Here is a 24,966-nt window from a genome sequence, read left to right on the forward strand (position 1 = left end):
TGACATATGCTCCTGTCACTTATCTGGAAGCCTTTGATGTTCTTCTCAGCTCAGTGACACAAGCACGTGAGCTCAGTAATTTTTCCTCTCAGTGAATTGTCTCGTTTGGGGAAAATTGCTTAATGGCCTGAAATGATGTCTTTCACCATCCAAAGACGGGGAATATGTTTGGGCTTCATGAATAAAACTATTAGGTGCTTTGATGTAGTTTTGTTATTTCTAATTCATCCAATCACGGCTTATTAGGCATATTCTGATGGATCCAATAAACACCATAACATTTGAGTTTTTTTTTTTTTTTTTGTTATTTACGTATCTGCTTAATGTTACCACAGTTTAGAAATATGTCTATTGGGTCCAGTACATACATATTTTAGGAAAAGAAATGCATATCAGCATGGCTTTTTAGCATGTATTTTTAATGTTATGTTATGTGTCTTCACAGTTTGTGTTCTCTACACACAAGGCATGGGCAACAAGGAGTGGAGAGAGGTAAGAACATTTTTTTTATGTATGCATATTTTTAGGTCAAATGTAAGAGAAATTTAGTGAACAAAATAAAACAAATGTGCCTCTTAAGATTAGCTAAGCTACAATCATAGCGAACTGCAGAGGTGGGAGAGATAGCTGGGTGACAGCGAGTTGGATTACTGACAGTGGCAGCAAGTGGCACCCGTCACCTCACTGCCGAGTTGACAGTAAGTCGAGGGAATCGTCTCGAACTGCCAACAGAGTGCCATTATGGTGCCACTCAGCTCGGCAGCGACATGGCAGGTGCCTGAAGGGTACTTTGCCGATTGTTACATACAATCTAAATTAATGTGAAAATCATTTGTTGAGGTGAAACATTACATATACCCACTTAAATCAAATTCATAAATTGAAACGTTTACCTGTTGACACTTTGAATGTTTCCAACTTTGTTCAACTGAATTTTACATTCATAAACAAAATGAAACAAGTAAATTATTGTCATTTTTACCCACACCAGTGACCTTTGTTTCAGCATAAGTGAAGGGTAAACTTGTCCAAACTACAAGTGCCTTGAAAAGTTCATGTCAGGCCCTGGCATCACCAGTCTTCATTAAAAAATGTATGAAATACACACTCCAATGTTGAAGAAACAAAAAAAGCACAGTGGAAACTTCCACAGAGAGTTCTCAACCTACTCCTGTAACATAATCCACTTCTCGACAGTCTTTACATAAACTCTGTATGTCTCTGTTATTATTTGGCTACATGTTGTACAACAAGAGGCCATAGCTGTGCAGGCCCCTCTGTGACGTTGCACTTCAGTTTCAGTTTTGAGCTGAATGCCAATATCAACATGCACCCCGCAGAGCACTGTTTGAAACTAATGTACTACAAGAACGGTTGTCTTTTGATGACCGTTTTCAGTATTTCTACCTTTGTTTTTGGCACCAAACCTTGGTGTTTTTTCAATGACACATCGCGCTTTCACCCAGTGGCATTTGAGCCTCAGAAACTGGGTTTTTTCACTGAACCTGGGTGTTTTTTAACGACACGTTGCAACATTAACCAGCAATGTTTGAGCTATGGTAGCCTGGTGTCTTCCACTGACTCATCTCTGCTTTTCCAGCGACTTTTGTGCTACCATACGCAGGTATTTCAAGCCAAAGCGTGATCTTTTGCCGAACCATAACCAAGTAGCTTTTGTGCCTAAACCTTAACACATCTTAACCACGGCCTTGTTCAGAACATTAAGTTTAAACGTGTCCACTACAAAGTGATGTATAAATGTAACATATCAAAGTTTTGCAGAAACATTAAAAGCAAACATTTTTTTGGCAGTTGGGTTGATTAACAAAATCCACTGTCTTTGTTTGGCATATTAGCATGCTAACACTTGCCAAGTAGGGTTAAAGTGCAACTGAAGCTGATTAGTTTTTATACAGTTGTAGAGCTGACAGTCAGGCTGTTATAGAAACTGAAGATAATTTCTAATTGATTGGCAACAATATGTATGTTTGTAATATATATGTCACACAATTGAAAGCAATAGTGTTATTGAAGTTCCAGACAATTGTATTAATTTATGTGAACCAGTTATGTTAAGTAACCCCACTTTGTTTGTGACACAACCAGTATCTACACCTTACGAGCATGTGTGCAGTCATATATAACTGTACGGCAGTTTTCAGTGCGTTTCATAATGATGAATATTCATAAATTTAAATGAGGGGGCAAATCTTGCAGCCCCAATCTTTTCCAGTTATTCATAGTTCTGAGCAGCCCATCTTCCACATGCATTATTAATAGGCTAAGTTAAATGCCAAACCTGGGACCTATTTGACCCCCATTGACATGGTACTTTAGCTGCTTTGCATTCATTAAACTAAAGCTGTACATCACCTTCTGTAGCCACCAGGTTCTCCACTGATGTGTCACCTGTGGAGTAAACCGGCTGGTGATTAGTTATTCACATGGGGCGCTGCAACTTCACAACGTGCTTGTAAAAACTGCATTTTGTGTCGAAGAGAAATTTTACAAGCAGCAAAAACATAAAAATGACAGACGATGATGATCTCACATCAAATGGGCATATTCATAAATTATGTAGATTTGGATCATCAAACTGACTCTTTTTTGTGGTCCAACATCTTGAAGAGCAGAAACATTACAGAGTTTATGTGAAATGTATCCTCATCTGTCTTTTATCTTCTTTTCTTTGTGTAGTTTGGGAGAACAGAGGTGATAGACAATACGCTAAACCCAGACTTTGTGAGGAAATTCATTTTGGACTACTTCTTTGAAGAGCGACAAAACATCCGATTTGACTTGTAAGTAATAACCACACCTCTGTGTGTGTGTGTGTGTGTGTGTGTGTGTGTGTGTGTGTGTGTGTAACTGCGTCTTCATGGTATTAATATCTGCTGAGATTGATACTTGTTCTGGCATCAGACATTGTAAATGTCAAATGGCATTTAAGGTTTAAAAGCAGATCTTTGGTTTACTCAGTGTTAGAAGCTTCTCTGAGAAAGCATCATTTTCACATTATTAGTTCCTAATAATACAAACTAGGCTTTCATTACACCTTGGAGAAGCCATAGTTACCTCCTGTAGATGAGAAAATGATGTGATAGTATGATTAAATCTGACTTTTGTGCTTTGATTTTTCTCTCTTAACCGTTCAGTTGGTGTACAACACAGTTCACTCCTCTCAATATTTGTAACTTGAGAGAATGTTGAGTAGATTGCATAATGTGTTTGCCACTTGATTAATATTCGTTCATGCCACCTAATATTATCTTATTACAAAACAATTACAGGAGCAAGGGCTTAATTTATTACAAACAGTGTACTGAAGAAAATGGGATAGATTTAAAATTAAATTATTTAGTAATTTAGAGCAGATTAAAATATTGTTTTCAGATGAAGTACTGCATATTATTCAAGTTTGTTTTTTTCCCCCTAAAGTTATACGGAGACAAATCTTCCTCTTTTACCTCGACAACTACCAGACAGTAATTTATTGCATCAGAGTATTTAACTTAAATGCATTGCTATGCTCAATGTATTGGTTGAAAGAAACTTTCAAAGCAGTATTGGTATTGGTCCAGTAATACTTTTACTGCTGATTTTTTGGCAGATTGTGGAATTGGCATGCCTTACACTAAGTACATCCTCCAAATTAGTTAAGTAATACAGCACTTAACTGAATAAACTGCAAATTGTGTCGAGTTGCAAAGTATCAACAGTGAGCCTGAAGGCCTGAAGGACATTTTAGGATCTGTGAGCACTTTGTGATGAGTGTATATTTTGGAAAAGGCAATCTGCTTTGTCATTTGTTTGGCCCTTAAGCTTCTCTGTATTTTTGTCTCATATATAGTGTTAGAATGAAGGATGTTCATATTAAATGTGGCCATGTTTCAATAATTAGGTGAACATATAGAGAAGTAATTCCTGTGTGAGCAAAACTATAAGGTTTCCATTCTGAATAATCTGTTTCCAACAGTTTTTATTCTTCCATGCCACCAATAAACAAGGCTGGAGGCATTATGTTTTCGGGTTGGCCATCCGTCTGTCTTCCCACACTTGTGAACACCATGTGGGAATGTCTTTGAATTAAGCACAAACATCTACTTGGACTCAAGGATGAGCTGATTAGATTTTGGTGGTCATACTTCAAAAACCAAGGTCAATGTGACCTTGTCTGTCTTATTCTTGTGAACATGATACCCCAAGAACACCACAGAATTTCTTTAAATTTGGCACAAACATACTAGTGGACTCCAGAAAGAACTGTTCGGATTTTGGTGGACAAAGGTCAAGGTCATGTTGACCATACATTTGTCTCATTCTTGTGAATGTGATATCTTAAAAATACCTTGAGGGAATTTCTTCAAATTTGACACAAACATTCACTTACACTCCACAATGAGCTGCTTAGATTTTGGCGGTCAAAGGTCAAGGTCTCAAAGACATCATTAAACATGTTTTTGGCCATAACTTAAGAATTCATGCACTCAAATTTCCCAGAATAGGATGTGGTGATTGAATTCTATATCCAGGGGTTCAAAGGTCAACTGGGACATCATAATGTTGTGTATGTATCTCAGGAACAGTGGGGGAGTTATTTGGTCGGATACTGAATTGGTGACACTAACTTTAACTAACTGTTCTGCAAGATGATGTCAACAATAGGTCCTCTTTAAAAATACACACCAGTATTAGTATGGGCATGTATCTATGTTATAACTCTCATCGAAAGGTTGAACCTCTGCGTCTCCTTTACTTTATACACTGTATATGCATATGTTTTAAGCTTTGTGACTGCGTTTCACACTTCATTCGTGTTTGTTTGCATAGAGGCATAAGATGTTATCTTTTGGAGACAGTTGGTCTTCAGCTTTATTAAGCCACCAGACTGCCTGTAGGTGAGGGGATTCTCTTTCTCAATTTGCTCTCAGATCGCATTTCTCATTGAATTATTGAGGGGATTTCAGTGGCTTTATTTTATTAGATGGAGACTAATTATATTATAATCTGTGAACTAGGGAGCCACGTCGGCAGCCCAACTGGAATCTGAAAGTTTGAGTCTGTGAGGAGGAGGTAATGTTTTTGCATGCATCATGTGTGATTTTGCGTGGTGTGTGTGGGTGGAGGTATTTCCATAAAGACATAGGGGTTTTAGCATTGGTCTAATTGCAAACGATATTCTATGTTGAGGATGTAGTTTTTAACTTTAATAAAAAAAACAAAACAACTTTTGACATATTTACTGAAAATGACGATTTACTTGAGACGGATAATTTGTGAAAAGCTCTTCTATTTTGTTGTGTTTCTAAGGGACATTGTGCTTCTAAGGGCACTCAGCTGTCAGTTAGTGGTTGGCCGTCAGTGAGCGTCTGTGGCCCTAGTTTTTGGGGAGTGTGGGACCCCAAAAATGCCACAGACGCTCACCAACCTTTTGCACTAGTTGGCCTGTTTCTGCTTTTTCTCGTCTGATTTAGCATGTTGAATCACTGTTGGACCTGTTAAAGCCCGTCTGTGAGTGAAATCAATCTGATTCACAGTTGAGCTCAGTGTGAAACAACAGATAACAAAGCTTTTTTATGAGGTAAAATTATTTGTTTTAGCCACTGACATCTTAGTTAGAAATGCTTCACAGTTGTTTGTGTTTTGGTCACTAACGCACTGTAAATATCCTTTTTTTTTCAACATGTGGTTGTTCTGTAAATGTGCTAATCGTCCATCTAAAGTCTCGAATCCTTCCTGTCAGTGTTGCGCTTTCCCTTTTTGAATGATAAATGCAGACTACCGCTGGTTGCAGCTGTTAGGAGTTATTGCCTCTCACACAGGCGTAGAACATGCGTGCTGGTTGGCTGTTGGCTGTAGTCCTTGCAGGGTGTACAAGTGCAACTTTTTGGCTTCAACACAAGCAAAGGTGATGCACTAGTTCGTTGATGTTGGTTTGGTATGTCTGGGCCTTAAAGGAATTTCATTCAGTCTACAGCTGCTAAAGGAGAACAACCAATCAGAGCCAAGGAGTCATTATGCAGTTGCCAGTTATGTCAGTTACAGCTCGTGAACTGCAGTCAATCTGTCAACTCCTCACCCCCTGCCCCTCAAAATGCCAATTTCTCATCTCAAACATTTCAGAAACATATTTTAGTGTACTGTTTAGGTGTAAAATGAGATTTGTGACCTAGCTGCCATGTTGAACAGTCAAGCCAAAACAAAGCACTGCCCACTGGCACAAACATTTTACACCTGAACAGTACACTAAAATATGTTTCTGATATCATTTGAGTCAAGAAAAAGGCAATGCAGTAACAGAATCTTGCTTCATGTCTGATCAGCGCAGACTGGCTTGACATTTGACAGCAGTTCACAAGCAGTTATTGACATGATTGACAGTTGCATTAGAGACTCCTCAGCTCTGACTGGTCATTTCGGATTCATTGGATTTTTTGCAAATGCTATAAGAGGCGGAGAAAAGGAGGAGAAGAAATGTGATTATTTCACAGATGATCTCTCATGTACTACTGTGTGTACAGAGTGACTGTTTCAACTAATGTAAGTTATATTATATAAGTTACAGCTTTAAATAATCTAATAATCTAATGATCTGCGTCATAATGTCCGTTTCTAGGGAAAATAAACAAACTTTGCTGCTCTACTCTTTGATTTAGCGATCCATCTTTGTCACATGTGGCTTTTCTTTACTCATTTACCTCGTGTCTCATGTCTGTCTATCACCTCTCCTACAATGTGCTAATTACTGTAAAATGAACAGCAGGAAGTCTTCATTTCCCACTAGTTATCCATACATGTGCTGGTTTTCCAGTATTTCAGCTGGATGGTCCGTCAAAACACATACTCATCATCTCACAAGAGTCCTGTCACCGGGCCACGTGGACAGACCCACTCCAAGACGAGCAACTCTGATGTGTGCCTCTTGTGTGCGCATTCCCACATACTGTGTGTGGCCATGGTGACTGCCGTTTGTGCTTGCGTGTGCACGTGCTTTTGGCTATGTGAGCGATGGTAACCATAACAACCAGGGTTCCAGGGGATGGTGGGTGTGATATAGGAGCAGACAAGTTTCCTTCAGGGAAAGAGAAGCATTTAACCTTTCATATCTACTCTGCCTGTTGCATTTGTGTACCCCGCCATGTTACGACCCCGTGTTCATTACCTCACAGAAATCGACTGGGACAATTTTTTTTTCTTCTTTTTTTTTTAACCTGAAATGAATGAAGACTTTCAGTTGTGTATTTTGTTTTGTAACCTTACTACTTGTTCTGTTATTTAACCATATGAACCCCACCTTGATAAAAATCCATGCTTTAGTCTTTTTTTTAAGCTTTTTTTTTTGAGCAGGATTGGTCCTTTGGCCTCCCTCTGAATCACTTCTAGTTGCTGCTAATAGCCCTGTTTGGATGCTTGAACTGTGACTGTGGAGCACTTGATAGTGTTTTTTTATACCCCACTCTCTCTGCAAGGGTTATTGTGTTTTTGCCATTTGGACTCCATCCTCCTGGAACTCACTCCTCCCTCTGCTAGATCAGATGACTGTATATTAGTTGAGTTTATTCTTCTCTGAAAACTTGTAAATTTGTTTAAAGCCCTATTTGTATAGGACTATTATTGCCAAGAAATTAGCCCCAGATGCCCGTGTTTCCTGAGGGGCATTTGCATACTAAGAGAAGTCTGTATTTTATTTGGATTTACTGACATTATTACCCCAAATATGATAGACATAAGAGTAAATGTCAGATTCCACATTATGAAACAACAACAGACAACTTGTCTGACAGCTGTAGATAGCTGCCACTGCCAGCCTGCAAGGGTAACACAGTCTGAAATGATAGCAGATGAAAGAATGTTTGCTCCCTCGGGACAATGAGGATGAGATGTGTGTGGAAAAAAACAGAACTGTAACAGAGCAGAGGTTGTAAAATACTATGATGTGTCTTCTGAATATGAATAACGAGACTGCACTGTGTGCAATAGAGCTCCCTGCAAGTCTGTACCTTCACTGATAGTATGTATGTGTGGATCTCAAAACAGTGTGAAATATATTAAGTAGAAAAGTTGTAGTACTAATACTGCTAATATTATTATCAGTAATTATTCTGAAAGGGAAACAGATATTCATGTTCCCCAGAGGATGAATTGTAAATCTTCGACATTTTACCTAGCACCATTATCAGGTCAGAACGTCACTCTGTCCAATAGTTTGGTTTATTACCAAATACCTGCAAAACTATTGAAATTCCCATTAGCCTCATCGATGGGGTCATACATTTTTTTTTAATTTAATTTTCATACACACATACTTTCTGCACTCACAGTGAAACAAGATGTCTCAAATGATAAGTCTCTCCAAAAACAACGATCATATGGGTTGACTGTGCAAGGCAGTTATTACAACCTATGTTTGCACTTATTTTATTGCGGCACCCTTTAGTGGCCATAGTAACTATGATGGGAGCAGAGGAGGAAGTGAGGTGATGTAGTATAAAAAGGGACAAAGTTTGTGTAATGTTATATGAAGATGGAAGGAGTCCCTGTCGAGTGGGCTGAAAGTGTTAATGGGTCAAGCAAGCACAGGACTTTCCCTCAGTGCACCAGTGTTCCTGGCCCAAAGTCAAAACTGACTTAATAACAATGCAGCATAGTACGCTAGTTTGTGTGACACTGTGCTAATGACATATGTGACATCTGATTTACATCACATCATGTTATTAACAAAATAACCTATTAAAAGCCAAAACATGTTGTTTTTTTTAAACCTAACCACCTAGTTTCCAGCAGCATGGTGCAGTGGTCCTGACAGCAGGAGGGTTTTGGGATTGAACCCAGGCATGGGGCGCTCCTGTTTACAGTTTGCACGTTCTACGCTAAAAGTGCAAGTTTTCTCTGGTTTTATCCAGCTCTCTCCTATAGTCCAAAAACCGTGCAGCTTAGGTCAGGAGGTTAAAGAAAGTGAATGGAACAAACCAATTTTGTCGCCTAAACCTAATTATCAAAGTCAAAGTCAAAGTCAAAGTCAGCTTTATTGTCAATTCTGCAGTATGTACAAGACAAACAGAGGATTGAAATTGCGTTACTCTCAACTCTCTGTGACAGAGAGTAGACATAAATATATATATATTTAAAAAGAGATAAATAAAAACTGTACAATACAAACAATGACACATTAAAAATTATAAAGTTTTATAGCGAAACTGCAAACGTTTCAGAACATTACAGATGTGTTTAAAACGGCAACCATTTTATGTCGTTTCGGTCAGTTGAAATCAACCTTTTCTGTTTAGGTATGAGAAAGTATTGCAAGTTGATATTGACAGCAGGTGATCTGTGTGATTTAAATGTCTGTTTTTTGTTAAACCGAGAAAAGAGATCAAAATGAATGATTTAAATTAAACTTAGGAAAAAATAGAACAGATTACTTTATGAATGAGATGTATAGTATGTCCCTCTGAGTCAGTATGGCCACATCGACATTGATGATTAGATATCATGTGATTGTGTTTAATCATTTTAAATACTCAGTCATGCCCATCCCTCTCTCTCTCTCTCTCTCTCTCTCTTTCTCTCTCACACACACACACACACACACACACACACACACACACACAGGATGTACATTATCCTGGTCATTCTTGTAAAGTAACTAAATTACCCCTCATCATTCCCGTCCCTCCAAAATATTACCCAGCAAAGGCCAATCCATTTCTAGTGGCGGGTGAAATGACCTGAGCTGTGAAATGACCTCAGATTGCTGAGTGAATGGTTCGTCTGATTGCTTCTCATTCTTTAGAGTAGCCTCTGCGGTGGAGGGCCCATTTATGGACACATTTTTCTCTCTGTGAGTATTGTATGTATGAGAGACCTGCAGGTGGAATCGGGGAATAAAAAGTGTGAATTTATTTTTACGCACACCTCAAAAAAATAACATGATAGCCCACTGAAACTCACACTAATGAGCAGAGATGGAAACACACAGGAGAACAGATGCTTTTTTACTCACTAGCACCATATGTCTCTTCATTTCTGTCACATGTATGTATGACTGCCAATTAGTCCATTTAGTGTCAGTTAGAAGGGAGATTGTGATGCTGGAAAATAATATACCTGAAGTCTGTGGTTAGATCGGTGACAAGCTGCTCGGCCCCGTACTGATTTACTCTGTCTGTAATCCTTGTTGTATTCCCAGCTCAGCGCCTGTCACTCTCCATCATTCTCTAATGCACTGACTCTCGCTTTCTTTTTCTACAGGTATGATGTTGACTCCAAGAGCGCAAACCTGTCAAAACATGTGAGTACTTCAACTTAATTACGTGTGTTTTTGTGCTCACATTGAGGTGTGTATGTTGGCTTTTATTTTTGTCCCTTCACACTCCTGCTGATTTCATTCGGTGGGTGTGAGTGTTTGTGTGAGCATGATTGCTGTCCTTGTTATTACCTCCCATTAGCCTCATTTTCAGCCACATAACAGCAATTTGGTCATTACAATGAGTGTGTTTATCATCTGCTTTAATAGCACATTCCCTGAACAGCCTGTAGTTCATTTAGAAATGAAGTTATTACTGATTTTCCTGTCCAACCTCATTTCCTCATTGATAGCAGTGATTAGCATAACGGTAATTAGGAACAACAACGTGAACTGATCTTTGCCAGAAATAGCTGTGTGCTGACTGCTGCACCATGGGGATTGTAGTTCAAACCAGCCAAGGTTGTAGTCTTTTTTTACTAGGTAATGTTTGGAGTGGTTCACTAGCCATGTGAGCCAGTTTTTATTTCACACGTTCTGTTTGTTTTTGACCACTAAACCAAATGAGATACAGGTTAACTTGTGAGCTAAACAGGTGCTGGTAGGAGGGTTTTGTCACCTTCAGGTCGAGCAAGGCTACCTGTTTCCTGGCTGCTGGTAGGGCTGGCTACTTGAACTGTTAATTAACATATTGGGTGGGTGGAAGATGCAGACATAACATACAATGAAAGTACTTTAATTTAATCACATGTAAAACATGCAATATTTATTTTATGTAAAAAAAAAAAATTAAATAAAACTGTCAAATTCCACCCACTTGAACAGACGGTCCTGAAAAACAGCCAAAACTCAGGGAAAATTTGACTTATTTCAATAATTAAAGTTGCAAAATGAAAGTGTCATCTTGTTAGCCTATCATTTCGGGCTGATGCGATCATTTCTTTCAAAGCTGTTATCTGCAGATACCAATGACATGCCAATATTATTGTGCATCCATACTTTTTGATTGTGACTTTCTCTGTGATAACAAATGTGTTATTTTTTAAAAAGCTGCAAGGGTGACATAGTTGACTAAAAAACACTTCTGCTCCACTCCTCTTTTGTAATCACACATTAACTTCTCTGCTTGTGTGCCTGCTTGTGTGTGTCTGCTCGTATTGGAGTGATGCTAGGCTTTCATCAAAATAAAATAGAAAAGAAAATAGACCAGACACAGTAACTATTGCAACAGATATGTGCTGCACTGGACCTCACTGGAAAGCTGACGGAGCAGCTGTAGTGCTTCTTGGCTGGTCTCCAGGCTTCAGGGCGCCTTGCAGGACTTACGGCTCTTTTCTAAACCCGGTGTTCTCACCTATAGATTTAATGTGAATCACTATTCAGTGGTACATTTGTAATGGTTACATATGTAAGGTTGCACCAATAAACTGGTTTCAAGGTGTGGTGTGGTACGAAAATTGACTTTCATCATACCCTGTACATTTGCTTCTCCATGGTATTGAACGAAATGCAACTGAACTGAGAAACTCATCTTTACTTAAGTTAATTTCAAAAGTGAGACTTTTTTTTATGGTATCAAGTTTCAATTATAGCAATAAAATGTTAACTTAAAAAAAAGCCCTTTATATATGTTCCTTCAAGTCTTTGAACCCTGAGCAAATTGGCTTGGTTTCTTTCAAAAACGTGGGAAGAAGGCAATAAGCAATGAAGGAAGAAATTACCTAAAGAAAACAGAACAAGAAAAAACAAACAAAGAAACAACCTGGAAAAGGTGTTTAAAAATTAAAATAAATCTGCAACAAATTTCTAAATATGTAATAATGATCATTATTATCATTACTATCATTACTATCATTCTGCTATAAGAATAAGAATTCTGCTATACTGTGACACTGCTTTGGTACTCAACCCTAGCTGCTGGCAGTAGCTTCATACTTTACTAAAATCAGATAAGTTTATTTACTAAAATGACTGACATTTCCTTCAAGGCATGGCACTGTTATCTAATAATAACAGGACAAATGACTGTTTAAATGTACAACTTTCATCCATTTACTGAGCTGTATGCGTGTTTTGTGTCTGTGTTTGTCTGTAATCCTGTGTACTCATCTGTTTTCATGAAATCAGCTTTTCAATGATATCTGAGACACGTTTGGGCAGGTGTTTGCTGTGCTAACGATCAATACTGACCAGGACTGTCAATGTCCAATGGAGGAAAGTTATAGCAACTATAAAAATGATGGAAGGCAATGGGAAATAATAACAGCTGTCTTTTCTACTCATAAACTCTGGCCGTTATCTGGAAATTTGCATTTATAGCTCTAGTGTTCATAATAGCCATGGGCTGTCATGCTTCACTTGCTTCCTCTATTCACCAGTATTTGGCCACCACCTGGAAGAGAATCGCTATGACTGCACATATACAATGTGTCTATGAAAGTCATTTCAAGTTACAGTCGTTTGACTTTTGTGTCCCTGTCTGCCTCTTAGTGGAGCTGCCGACAGTGACTCATGCGCTGCCCTGAGGTGACACACTCCAGCCCTTAGCTCTTATCAGTGTTTGCTCTTCAGTGTCCAACCTAGTTAGTCTGCCTACAAATCATGTGACATAGACACACTGTCACATGACTTTGTTTGTGTCATTAACAAATGAAAAGAGGCAGGGGTTACTGGAAGAAAGTTACAGGAGATGGGAAATTAATGACTTGAGGCTCTGCACATGAGTTTTTTTTATACTTAAACATGTTTCAATCAAATTTCAGAAGCCTAAAATGCTATTAAGACAATTAAATAGTAGACTTTCCTTTGTGCATGTGATTTTTTTGTTTATAAAATTGGTTTTTCTATGGATATGAACGTAATTCACATCCATTGAACAGCACTCAGATATGTTTTGTGTCCAAGGGCAATAATAATGTTGTAATGCTAATGTTCATCTGCTATCCAAGGAGGATAAACGACGACTACTATAGACTAACAAAACAATATATAAGCTGAGTAAGTGAATGATATCATGAAACATGACTCATACTGTATGCTCTCAACAGTGCTTTATGTTACTGGAATATAGCAAAAAATAATAATAATGATAATAATGCCCTAAGAAGGGCCTTCTGGTTGGCAAAATTAAAGAAGTATTTCACTGCTGGAAAGATGGTCTTTTAATAAATTGGTGCTGTCTTTGTAGTAGAGTGACACAAAAACTTATGAAATTGGTGCTACATGACCAGTAACAATAGAGAAAAAGGACTATGGCATTTGCTTTTGCTTAGAGGTAGAGAACCTACAACTACCAGAATGCACTGCGCCGCACCGGACCAATTAACATTCCCACTGGTGGATGACGTAATGCGAACTTGTCCAGTATGACACAAAAAACAATATGGTGCCCAAAACAATCTTGAATTACAGTTACAGTTACAACATGCACTCATATTTCTGAAAACAATTCTTGCATCACAGTCAAACAGTGCAGTTAAATATGTTTCTGAAGACATTTTAGGCGAAATAGGCTATGCAGTAACAGAATTTTTGTTCATATTTGTATTTTTAGCCTCCACATGGTGCCAGAAATTCTTGTAAATAGCCAAACAATGCACTAAAATATGTTTCTAAAGATGTTTTAGGCAAGAAATAGGTGAAACAGTAACATGATCTTGGTTTATGTTTTATCAGTGCTGCCTGCTTGTATTGCTTGGTCTGAGTTTAACAGAGAGAGAAAGAGGCAGCTCTCTGTCTTGATCCACGCCTGTAGTCTTTGTGTCTGTGGTGTCAGGCATATGAAAATGGGAAAGTACAATCTGTAGTTCGAGCAACAGCCCAAGAGACAGCAAAATTGGATTTGAGCTGAGAGATGAGCTGAGAGATCTGGACGCTGGTTAGATGGAGGGAAATTTACCACAGTACATTTACACATAATACCCTTACAGACTACAGACCGACTACAAAAGGCCTGTTTCCCCAGTTGTTTTTTTTTGTGTGACTGTGACATTTCTAACTGCACTAAGCCAATAGCTACCCTGATATTGGGATAAAATTATATCTATTTTTCTCTGGCATTTTGTCATAGAGCTATTACATGACCTTAGGGGAATAGATGTAATTGAGGCCCTCTGTAGAGGCACAGGATACAAGGTTGTATTTTCTTCACTTTTCTAACAGTCTCATATACAGGTAACTGTCCAAAAGGATGGAGAATCACAGGAAGTGGATTTTATTAAGCTGTTACAGCATACTGCTGTGCAGTATCACAAGGTGGCATCTGACTAAATGATGCATTGTCAAAGGTTTCATGTTTAAATGTTTTTAGACAACAAAGAATCTTAAGTAGAACAACACTGCTTGCATTACTACTTTGCAAAGCATATTGTCTTTTTAAAATAAAGGATTTCTTATGCTCAATACACTGTCAAAGATTTGAATCTGGCAAGAGATGGTTAATATATCTCAGAGAAATCTGGAAGGCTTTCAAGCTCTTGCTTTTTACCAAGTCAGTCTCAAAGCTCCTAACTAGCATGAAGGTTGAAATCATCTGGTTTAAAGTTCTGGTTCATTTACTTCAGGGTAGAATTGTGACATTTGCAAACAGTATCAAGGAAAGGTTGATCTCAAGGTACAAGTGGGTCTTGTTTTCAAAAAATTGTACAGCAAAAAATCTCCAAATCTTTTATGCTACCTCTTGATGTTGCAGGTAACATGAGCTTATAAATCATTATGACTACTTGCAATGTTGCTGCAAAGCTTTATCATGATCTTTATCTGCTATTGTATCTCCAGCAAGTCATAGTGAGCTTTTCTTTTATGTAAGATTTTAGAGTTTCAGTTTTGAAATGGCTGAATGATAGCTATCAAATGCACTGCTGGTATTTATTTGTAAGTACATTTATGAAACTAAGTGTAGATAAATTGAATACTACGGTGAAAAGCACTCCAAGTCTCTCAAAATAAATTTAGTCCCTCAGTTTTCCGTTACGATTTTTCTCCCCTCATTTGTCGCTTTGTTGTCATCCCTCTTTTGCCTTCCTCATCTCTCTTTCTTGTCTTTCCTTCTGACCACAGCAGTTTGTCATCTTTTCTGGTTTTTTCATTTCCATACCCTGCTTCTCTCACTTTCTCCCTATCTCAATTTCTCCATTTCTCATTTCCCCTCCTCCTTCCCTCACTTTCTTGTAATCAATAATCTCATACAAGAAGAGACAGGCATGTTGGCTCGGAGGCAGCGTACCAGTATTGATGCAGGTCTCAGGGGGCGGGAAGGCCAGAGAGCCAATCCATTAGATGGTGTTTCAACATGGGAGCTGGAGGCTGCAGGCACACCTGGGAACCGGGTGAGAAATAGTGTGGAACATAGAGGGACAGGTCGAGAGAGTGAGGGAGAGAAAATACGCTGTCCTGTTTATGATATCACACTTATTTCCATTTCTGTATGCAGATAGATAGGAGACCAGATTATTCTATTTTGAACACATTTTAGATGTGCTTTGAAAATCAAAGGGCAGATCAAACATCTGTAGAAATTGTACCACCTTTTATTAAGGGTTCGTAAAGCCTATTTACCATTGGACAAAAATCCCACTAACTTCCAACAACATCTAGTGTTTGTCTTTAGTTGGAAAGGTTACGATCAGCATTCACTCGTGGAGCGAATGATTCTGCAGCTGTTACGGTTTTTATCGGCTTCAACGCTGACTGGCTCTGATCGGCAAAAACATGTACATTTGGTTAAGACTCCTGCCTGTGCTCTTGACCAAGGCACTGGCAAAAGATCTGGAGTTGGTCCCCGAGCGCTGCACACAGCTGCTCATTGGAAGCTGAATGCAGAGGACAAATTTTGCTGCACAATGTACATTTTTTATTCTTCTATCAGCCTCTTAAGGGGGGTTGGAGCCTTTCCCAGCTATGATTGGGGCAAGGCAGCGTACACCCTGGACAGGTTGCTAGACTATCACAGAGCGGACACATCGAGACAGACAACCGTTTACACCTACGGGCAATTTAGAGTCACCAGTTAACCTAATCTGCAGGTCTCTGGACTGTTGAAAGAAACCAGAGATCCCGCAGAAAACCCACACTGACACAGGAAGGGCCACCCCATCCAGGGTTCAAATCCAGGTTGGGGGACCCTCTGACTGTGATGCCACAGTGCAAACCACAACACCGCCGTGCCATCCTTGTTCCAATTACAATTATTTATTAAACACTGCAGAAAAAGTTTGTCATTTTGAGAAATGGACTTATTTACGTTGTTGACAAGAGTAAAGGGACAAGATGGATGCCACTCTCACACCTCTCTCTGACTGGATGTGATGTGAATGAGCGAGTGAGTGAGTGAACACCAGATTGTTTTAGTGGTTTCCAAAGAAGATGCCCTAACCTGCTCTGTATGTCAGCAAACAGGCTCAGAGACATGTAGCTTGTTTGAAAAATGTCTTGCCCTGCAACCTTTTTTCAGCCCTTCCTGCTTGAATCGGGCTCCATCGGCTTACTGAATGTTGTTGTTGCTCGTAGTATATTTGGACAATTTTATTGCACTCCATCCACCCGTATTTGCTCACTTGCTGAAGAGGTGTTTAGGTCTGTACAGTAGATGTAAAAACCACCACTAGTGGCCAGCTAAATTGTCTAAGTGTAAAGACTGTAAACAGCTAGCCTGGCTGTCAGATTAGCTTGTTAATGGCCATCCATCCTGGTGCGTAATTTTATGATTAAATTTATGATTTGATAAGCTAGTGCCGTGGAAAGAAAAAAGTAAAAACACTTCAGTTTCACATGTGGCTATCATTCTGACAGAAGACTCTTCCATTATTAAGGTTAATCTGGCATTTCAGCATAAAACTGGTGATGGATAAACAGATTCAGCTTTGGTACAAAGTACACTCATAGATGAGAAGCATTGACCTCCCAGTATATTCTAGTATATTAAAACTGGAATACACGATTTTTATTAACAATCTATATCCATCTGCTCACACTCACCACACTCCTTTTCTGCAGTATATATCAGCCTTATCCATCAAATAGTTGACTTTTAGCCCTCCCTGTTGTATATTTAGCCATTTGTTGCACACAGCCAATCCTCCACGATGGCAACAGCGGCAGTTGCTAGGTGATTTGTGACTTTACAGCCTTACATCAAAGACCAAAAATATCATAAAAATCATTTTCAAATATTTTTCAGCACTGGTTGGGGCCAAAACAAATAATGAAATCACAGTCATGTGACTGCACAGTATGTATGCAACACTGGTGAGATAAATGAGCTGCATAGGTCGACATGAAGTTGTGTGGATGGATAGATACAGAGACGGAATAATAGAAGGGGCTAATCATTGGAGCAAAGAAAAGTCATTATGTTTCTGCTGCTTGGAGCGGCTCCAGTCAGATATTAGAGACATTGTCCAATAATGACGAACGAGCTCAACAGTGTGCCCCCTGGTGATATAGAGATGGCATTTTTCTGCAATAGCTTCAGTTATTAGAGACCCGAATCTGCTGTAGTTTGTGTTTCATGCTTGACTTTTATTTTGAAGGCTTATGTTTTCCACAGTTTTCCACCAGAAAACATGAATTCCTTATGGTAATGCTATCAGATGTAGTTGGTAACTGTTTCTAGGATACACATATTTTTTTGTGCATGTACTCTCCATCTCTGTGCCTGTCTGTCTGAATCACCTGTAAAGTTTCATTGTGTGATGGCAATCTAATCTACCAGAAAAGTGGCAAGGGAGCAGAGTGTGGCAGGTGAGAGGAAGGCTCAATCTATTTTGTGGTATTATCTGTCAATGGGGAACATGGTGGTATTTGAAATGGTTTGGCCCTGCAGGGTCGAGCTCTGTAGAGATCAGGGACTGAGGTAATTTTATCGCTGTGAGTAATTTTATGTCAATTTTGTTTTATCAGTTCAATTTTCTGTATTTTTGTGTCAGTTTTCTAAAACAGTCTGTCTTTCTCTGTCTCTGCAGGATTTTCTTGGCCAGGCATGCTGTACTCTCGGAGAGGTGGTTGGATCGTTGGGCAGTCGCTTGGAAAAACCTCTTGGGTGAGTCTGTGTGCCCAGAGCTGGGAGTGTGCCGATATTTCAGTAATTATCTGACCAATGTTGATTGATGGTCACAGCAAGAGACATCAAACGACTGTCAGAGCTGTCAGGGATGTTGTCTCCTGCAGAGTATCGAGCAGGGCTCAGGCATTTCCTTTGGGATTTGATGTGTTTAAGCATTGACTGTGTGCAAGTATGTTTTAAAGGGACAGTTCACCCCAAATACAAGGTTTTTTCTCTTCCCTGTAGAGGGATTTATCAGTTGCAGAGTGCTGGAGATATCAGCCATAGAGATGTCTTCCTTCTCTCCAATATAATAGAACTAGATGGCACTCAGCTTGTGGTGCTCAAAGCATCAAAAAGATGCATCTAGAAATTGGGCTGGGCTATATGGTCTGTTAATGTTTTCAATCTATATCACGATACACAATGTGTATCTCCATATTTTGAAATCATCTGAACTACAGTAGACTTCCAAAATAGTTAATAAACTAAATGAAGTGCCATTATAATAAAGTTAAATAAATCATTGTTACAATGAAAAAAATAAAAGTGAAATTAAGGATGCTTTCATTTTGAAACACCCAGCTTGTCCCCTGGTCAACAGATAGTTATTAGCAGTTGAAGAAAGTTAGACCATTACAGGGATAACGTGACGATTCATTTACAGGTAACAAACTAACAACTCTCCAGTTCATAAATTATCAGTATTTGCAAGTCACACTGGTGCTCCATGGTTGAGGCCCTGCAAAAACAAAAAACACACACACACGCTCACACACTATTGCCCAGAAGTAAGTTGTGTAATGTAGTGTAATGTATCATTTTTCTGATTCATTTTTTTCTGTTTGTGTTTGTAAAAGGAAAGAGAACTGAAATGCCAAAGTGAGTCTCATGCAGGTGCTGATAATTTATACTGGATGTTGGTAGTTATTTTATAAATCTCAAGTGGAACAAGCTGAGATACATTGAGTGTAATTGATATATTACCCATTCCAGTTCAAAAACTGGCAAGTGAACAAATTCTTCTATCAAATTACACTTGTCAACCGTATCAATGTGGAGAAGGAAGTGTGCATCTACTCATGTATGACAGGTTTGTGCTCGTGACTGTTTGATATGTAAACATTATTGGCGTCCTCGTCGGCTGAGCCGTAAGATAAGCTAGCTCAGTGATGCTAAGTGAGCCAGCAGTATATTTATGCTTCCTTCTGCACAGTGAGACAGTTAACGGGTTTAATTTGTTACAAAGAAAATAGTTCCTACATGAAACTGCTCTGTTAATTATCTTGAGTAACCAGGTCATGATTCTGAAGTTTTTTAATGCTTTGAACACCAAAAGTGCTTCTAGTTCTGTTATACTGGAGAGAGGCCAGACATCTCTACGGCTGATATTTCCAACACTGGCCAGCTCACACCAAACCATCTAGACTAGTAAATGGCACTACAGGTATGTTTGATTTGGGTTGAAGTGTCCCTTTAAGCCTGCGGTTGTTTCACATAGATTGTTTATGAAAGTGTATTTCCTACAAGAGTGGTACATGAAATCCCTATAGCTTACTGTACAGTAAATGAATAACAAGGTGACTTTTTAACAACCAGCGCAAAAGCCAGTATATCCTCCTCGAGCAACATGTGTATATAGTGTACACAGAGAGCGATAAAGCTGTGAGATATGTGTAGATTTACTCTGTGTGGAATAATATCTGCTGTTTGGTAATTTGCAGTTTCAAGGGTGCATCCCCGACATTTTACTGTTTTCTGTAGTTTCTGAAGATACTAAGCTATAGAACACAATATCTGCACATGTCTCATCTACTACTTGTGTGTGCGTACATTGTGTTTCCTTATGTGCATTTGCATGAAGGTGTTAGTTCATTTGACTTTCCTTTCTTGTTCTTGTTGTTGTGAGTGTGAGTGTACAAAGTGTGTGCACATGAAGTTACTTGAAGTTAATGAAAAATGAAGAAGAACCAGAAGACAAAAGCGTAAATGAGCCTACAGTCTTTGCATTTATAAATGAATGTATCCATTTTAATGTGGAGGAAATACAAAAACCCAATAAGGATACCTTAATGTTTACACTTAATTCTTTGCCTTTTTAATTGCCCAGATAAGACTGTATTTACTCTCAATCATCTAACATGCATCACACATTACGATCAGTCCTGTCAGTGACCTGTAGTTAATAATTTTTAGTATATAACAGTTGAAAAAGACTTTCACATCAGAAAAAAACAAATTATCCATCCATTTTTCAGCCAAAGGGAATAAATGTATTTACATAGCTATATTTAATGACAAATTGTTACTGCTCTTCATCTTTAATTTGTCTTTGCTAATGTGTATGAGAGCATCATGTTTTAAAAACACTGCTTAGATAAATTACAGACGCATTCGATCGTGTCACCGCACTCACATCAACACATAGATCAAAATCTTAATTTGCAATTTATAAACAAAGTAACCCAATGAGGAGTTTACATGTTATATTAAGAGGTGGAAGATTAAGAATGTAAGGTAAATGTTTTTAATTGAAATGCATGTAAGCTGGTATCAGTGTTTAAAACATTATTTTGCATTGATGAGATTAGTGTCAGGACTGATCAGAGCAGTTTTACTCAATCTAGTGTCTAAGCCTGATGAAATACCAGTATTATGTATTCCTATAACCTTTGTGCACCTGCTACTCCAGCTGTCAAAACTGCAACTCTGTGCTTATTTACAACACTGTTAGTGTTTAAGTAATTGATCCATGGAAAGCACAAACAAACAACATGCCTTTTCCAGAAAGATATCCACTCTGACAGGGAGCTGTCTTAATATCTGCCTTTATCTTTATGACATTTTGCAGGAGTATCACATCTCTGAATTGCAGCTTTAGGCCCAAATCTCTCTGCCACAACAGTTCCACACTGACACTCTCTACAGATATTTTGCAAAACACTATTAAATGAAAGCTGGCATGCAGGGTACATAGCTGTTCTGCGTCAAACATAACAAAAAGCAGCAGTCCCTCCAGGATTTTGCGGGCTTTTTAAAAAAGAATTTAAGAGATTGTTGCGCCCTATTATGCCTGATCTAATATCAGTTTTATTAAAACATTGTGATGTGTGTGTTATGATGTTTTTAGACATTTCTTTTCACAATAAAATGGCAGGAGCAACTGAAAAGTGCAAAAATAGCAGCTTTTTTGGTATCATTGTTTAAGAGTGTCATAGTGACAATAAAACTGGACTGTTTTTAGTGTTCTAAGTAACCTTACTGAAAAAAGGCTGCATTAACGTTCAAAACCTTTTTTTTGAGACTTTTAATTCCTTTACTATTTCTTTATCAAACACACACACAAACACACAAACACACACACTTTATCTTGCAAACAGGAATGTAAGCCTCCATCACTTTATGACTTATATGCATATTAAATCTAACTCACGCGTAGGTATGGATGCAACAGCCTCCATATTTGTCATAGTTTTTTTTGTCTCGTCTGTTGTCAATGACTTTCAGCCATTATCTTTGTGTGTTTTGTGGTAGAAAATTGTTTTTCGACAGTGTTGCATGTGGTGCAAAACTGTTTACCCCCGCTTTCATGCAGAACATCAGTGAATTGCCTTGCATTGGTTTTTAACAGTAATTTTTGTTATCAAATGCTAGACATTTGTGTCGCTTATGTCTGCATCTTCACAAGTAAGACAACAAGGAGAGTACTAAATATGCAGAATAGTTGGAGTTATTTAACAAAATTGCAAGGATTCATTTGTTGAATCTTTCCTGCAGTTCTGACATTACAACATCCCGGGGGGGTCTGAAGTAGCTTTAGCAGCTTGCACTCTGCAGCTGTTTTAAAAAAACAAGTATTATTTACAGTTTATATTAAAATACTCTGAGCAGCAAAATCAGCTTCATTAAGAACCCGAATTAGAATACATCATTATCTACTTTCATCCATGCTGCTGCTCTTTTGGCCCCCTTTGTTTCACATATTCTCTTTCTCTCATGGTGAAGCACACTTGGCTTCCTTTCAATTGTTGTCTTTTTAATCCAATTTGCCTCTTCATCTGAAGCCTTCACGAGCCTCGAGTTTTAAAATGGGGGGTGTCGGGGGAAATAACAGCCAAGCTGGCATCTCTTCACTGAACACTGTCAACAACCTGGCAACCTGTGTGTGTGTGTATGTTTGTGGCTTTTTAGTATGTGTGTTCCACTATTTCTCTTCCATTCGTCTTGAAGCAACACTGTCATCCACTTGAGCAGCAATCGCCATGGTGATTGCAGTAGTAGGTTTCCCACTAACAGAGAGAGAGAGAGAGAAACAGACACACGTCTGTGCACATGTGTGTGTGCACGTGTGTGTGTGTGTGTGTGTGTGTGTGTGTGTGTGTGTGTTTGTGTGCACATGCTTTTACATGCACCATGGACCCCTCCAAAGTGCAAAACGATGTTGTTTGGTCTCTCAAGCGCCTCTCAAGAAACCCCTCCCTCCACTCCACTCTTCATCATCTGCACAATCACATAAGCACACACACGCACGCACACACACACACACACTCATGGACAGCGTACATACTTGTAGTCTTTTTTTTTTTTTTTTTTTTAATTGATGACGCTAATGGCAGAAAATGAATGTGTTTATAAATGTAGGTACAGGAAATGTCTTCCTGAAGATGATCAATGACTTTATTGAGTATTTTCTTTTTAGCTCCCATTCTTATGGCTGAAAAAATGCATTAAATTGAAAATTCTAGATGTTTTGTACATGATGTTGACATATATCATGCAGAAAACTTTCATAGCTAAAGAAAATCTGGAGTGTGGGAGTTGTTGACTTTCAGGGACTGAAGACATTCATGTATTGTGCATATGTTACAGCAGATATTTAAAGCTCCAAAAGAGTGACTGAAATGTGTTCAGTACATTTGTGTACTTCCCAAGGGTCATGCAGTAATTCAGAGATCTTGTTTTTACAGATTCCCTGAGTGATGTAATGCAGAAATAGAAACCCTGTCAACATGTATTATTATTGTGTGTGTGTGTGTGTGTGTGTGTGTGTGTGTTACATTTCGTCAGACACACACCTGCAGCCTGACACAACAGGGGGGATCTTTAACGATTTTAATGAGTACTAATTACAGCTAATTACATTGTTCAATCAAACTCCAGTGGGCATTCAGTGTTTGTATGTTTGTTTGTGTGAGTGTGTGTGCGCGCGTGCATGGGAGAGAGAAACGAAGAAAAAGACTGAGTGCAACCAGCAAAAGAATGCAAAACCATAACAAGCGCAGTATCCTGTAATGCATGGGTTCCTGCATGTGTGTGTGCACTACAGGTGACACATGTTTCAGTGTGCCATCTCTGTATACATAGCCCCACTGCTCTGTCTTCTCTTTTCATCCAAATTTGACCATTACAGTAGAGCGGCCCCCTTAAAGGCAAGATTCAAATCATTAGATGGAGACCATTCACTAGAGTGGTTGTTACAAATTTCTGATCAGATGTTAGCTAAGAGCGCTAACTTGGCTTGTTAACTATACCATGTGAACATTGCTGTCCTCCTGAATGTCTTGCCTAACACAATTCAACTCTCAAACTCAATGCGGAAAAAAAAAAAAATAGTCGAATATCTGTATTGAACTGCCAAATCCACTTCAGTTGACACAATTCTGAGTCGGGTACAGCACTCTATTACGTAAAAACCAGTACAGAATCTTGATTTGATTTTTTTTTTCAGCTCTTGCATAGCTGAAGAGAGTGTATGTTGTTTACCACGAAATGGATAAATAAACAAGAGTGGTGTTAACTGATTGTTGATTGATTGTACTGCGGAAACATGTTTTATTGTTGACAAGCCATTTACAATTGAGATATCCATTTTCAAAAAAAATATGACCCCTAATTTTTTTTGGGTGGGGTGGGGGTGCTCTAAGGATGTGTTCTTTCCTAGGTTTTAGTTAAGAAGATCAATACCATCCTCATATGTGATTGGTTCATATGAATCTGTAGTCAGGAGATGATTAGCTTAGCATAAAGACTGTGGGAGAAGTGGGAATTACAAAACAGGGATCATGTGCCAGACTTTTTCTTTGGATTTCATGGTGTCTTTGTCGGCTACCTGCTAACCTTATAGTGATGAGAAGCAGTTACAGTACCTTGCCTGACCAAGACACTGTCTGCAGCATAGTCCCCCTTAAAACCAATGTATACAAATCAAAATTTGTTACAGAACCAGGCTAGCTGCCGGCTGAAGCTTCAGAAGGTCAATATGTGTGTTTCCCAAAATGTCAAACTAGTCCTTTTACTTGCAAATTAACTTTTACAATTCCTGAAAAGATACCTTTAAATATGAGTTTGATGTGCTGCATGAATCAATTCAGGGTCCCTTTTTGACTTCAGAAATGAATGAGCGTGTCGCCCTGACTCATTGTTTGGTTAGATTTGCATGAGAGCACTCAGGTTTAGTGAATACCACCTGGGACATTTTGCAATGAATTTGCATTTTGTGTGATTTTCACTTGATATACTGACACTGGTGTTCATTTTGAGGGTCCCTTGAGTATTCAGTGGGCAGTTTACGAGTTTTGCTCCATCACTTATTTACCTCTCCATCTTTTTCTTTCTCTCTTCTTCTCCTTTCCAACTCCATCTTTTTCTCTCTCACACTCGCCACCCTCTTATTTTTGTG

At 38.7% G+C, this 24,966-nt stretch overlaps 1 protein-coding gene across 1 annotated transcript in view; it reads left to right on the plus strand.

Annotated features, from left to right (window-relative positions):
- Positions 1-24,966, plus strand: part of LOC121961191 (copine-8) — a 100,323-nt gene that overhangs the window by 30,689 nt on the left and 44,668 nt on the right. Inside the window, exons 3-6 of the mRNA XM_042511078.1 lie at positions 446-492; positions 2,698-2,801; positions 10,252-10,291; positions 18,208-18,284. Of these exons, the coding sequence (XP_042367012.1) occupies positions 446-492; positions 2,698-2,801; positions 10,252-10,291; positions 18,208-18,284 (268 nt within the window). The remainder of the gene's footprint in view (positions 1-445; positions 493-2,697; positions 2,802-10,251; positions 10,292-18,207; positions 18,285-24,966) is intronic.

Source organism: Plectropomus leopardus, chromosome 22 (genome assembly GCF_008729295.1).
Source record: "Plectropomus leopardus isolate mb chromosome 22, YSFRI_Pleo_2.0, whole genome shotgun sequence".
Taxonomy (NCBI): domain Eukaryota; kingdom Metazoa; phylum Chordata; class Actinopteri; order Perciformes; family Serranidae; genus Plectropomus; species Plectropomus leopardus.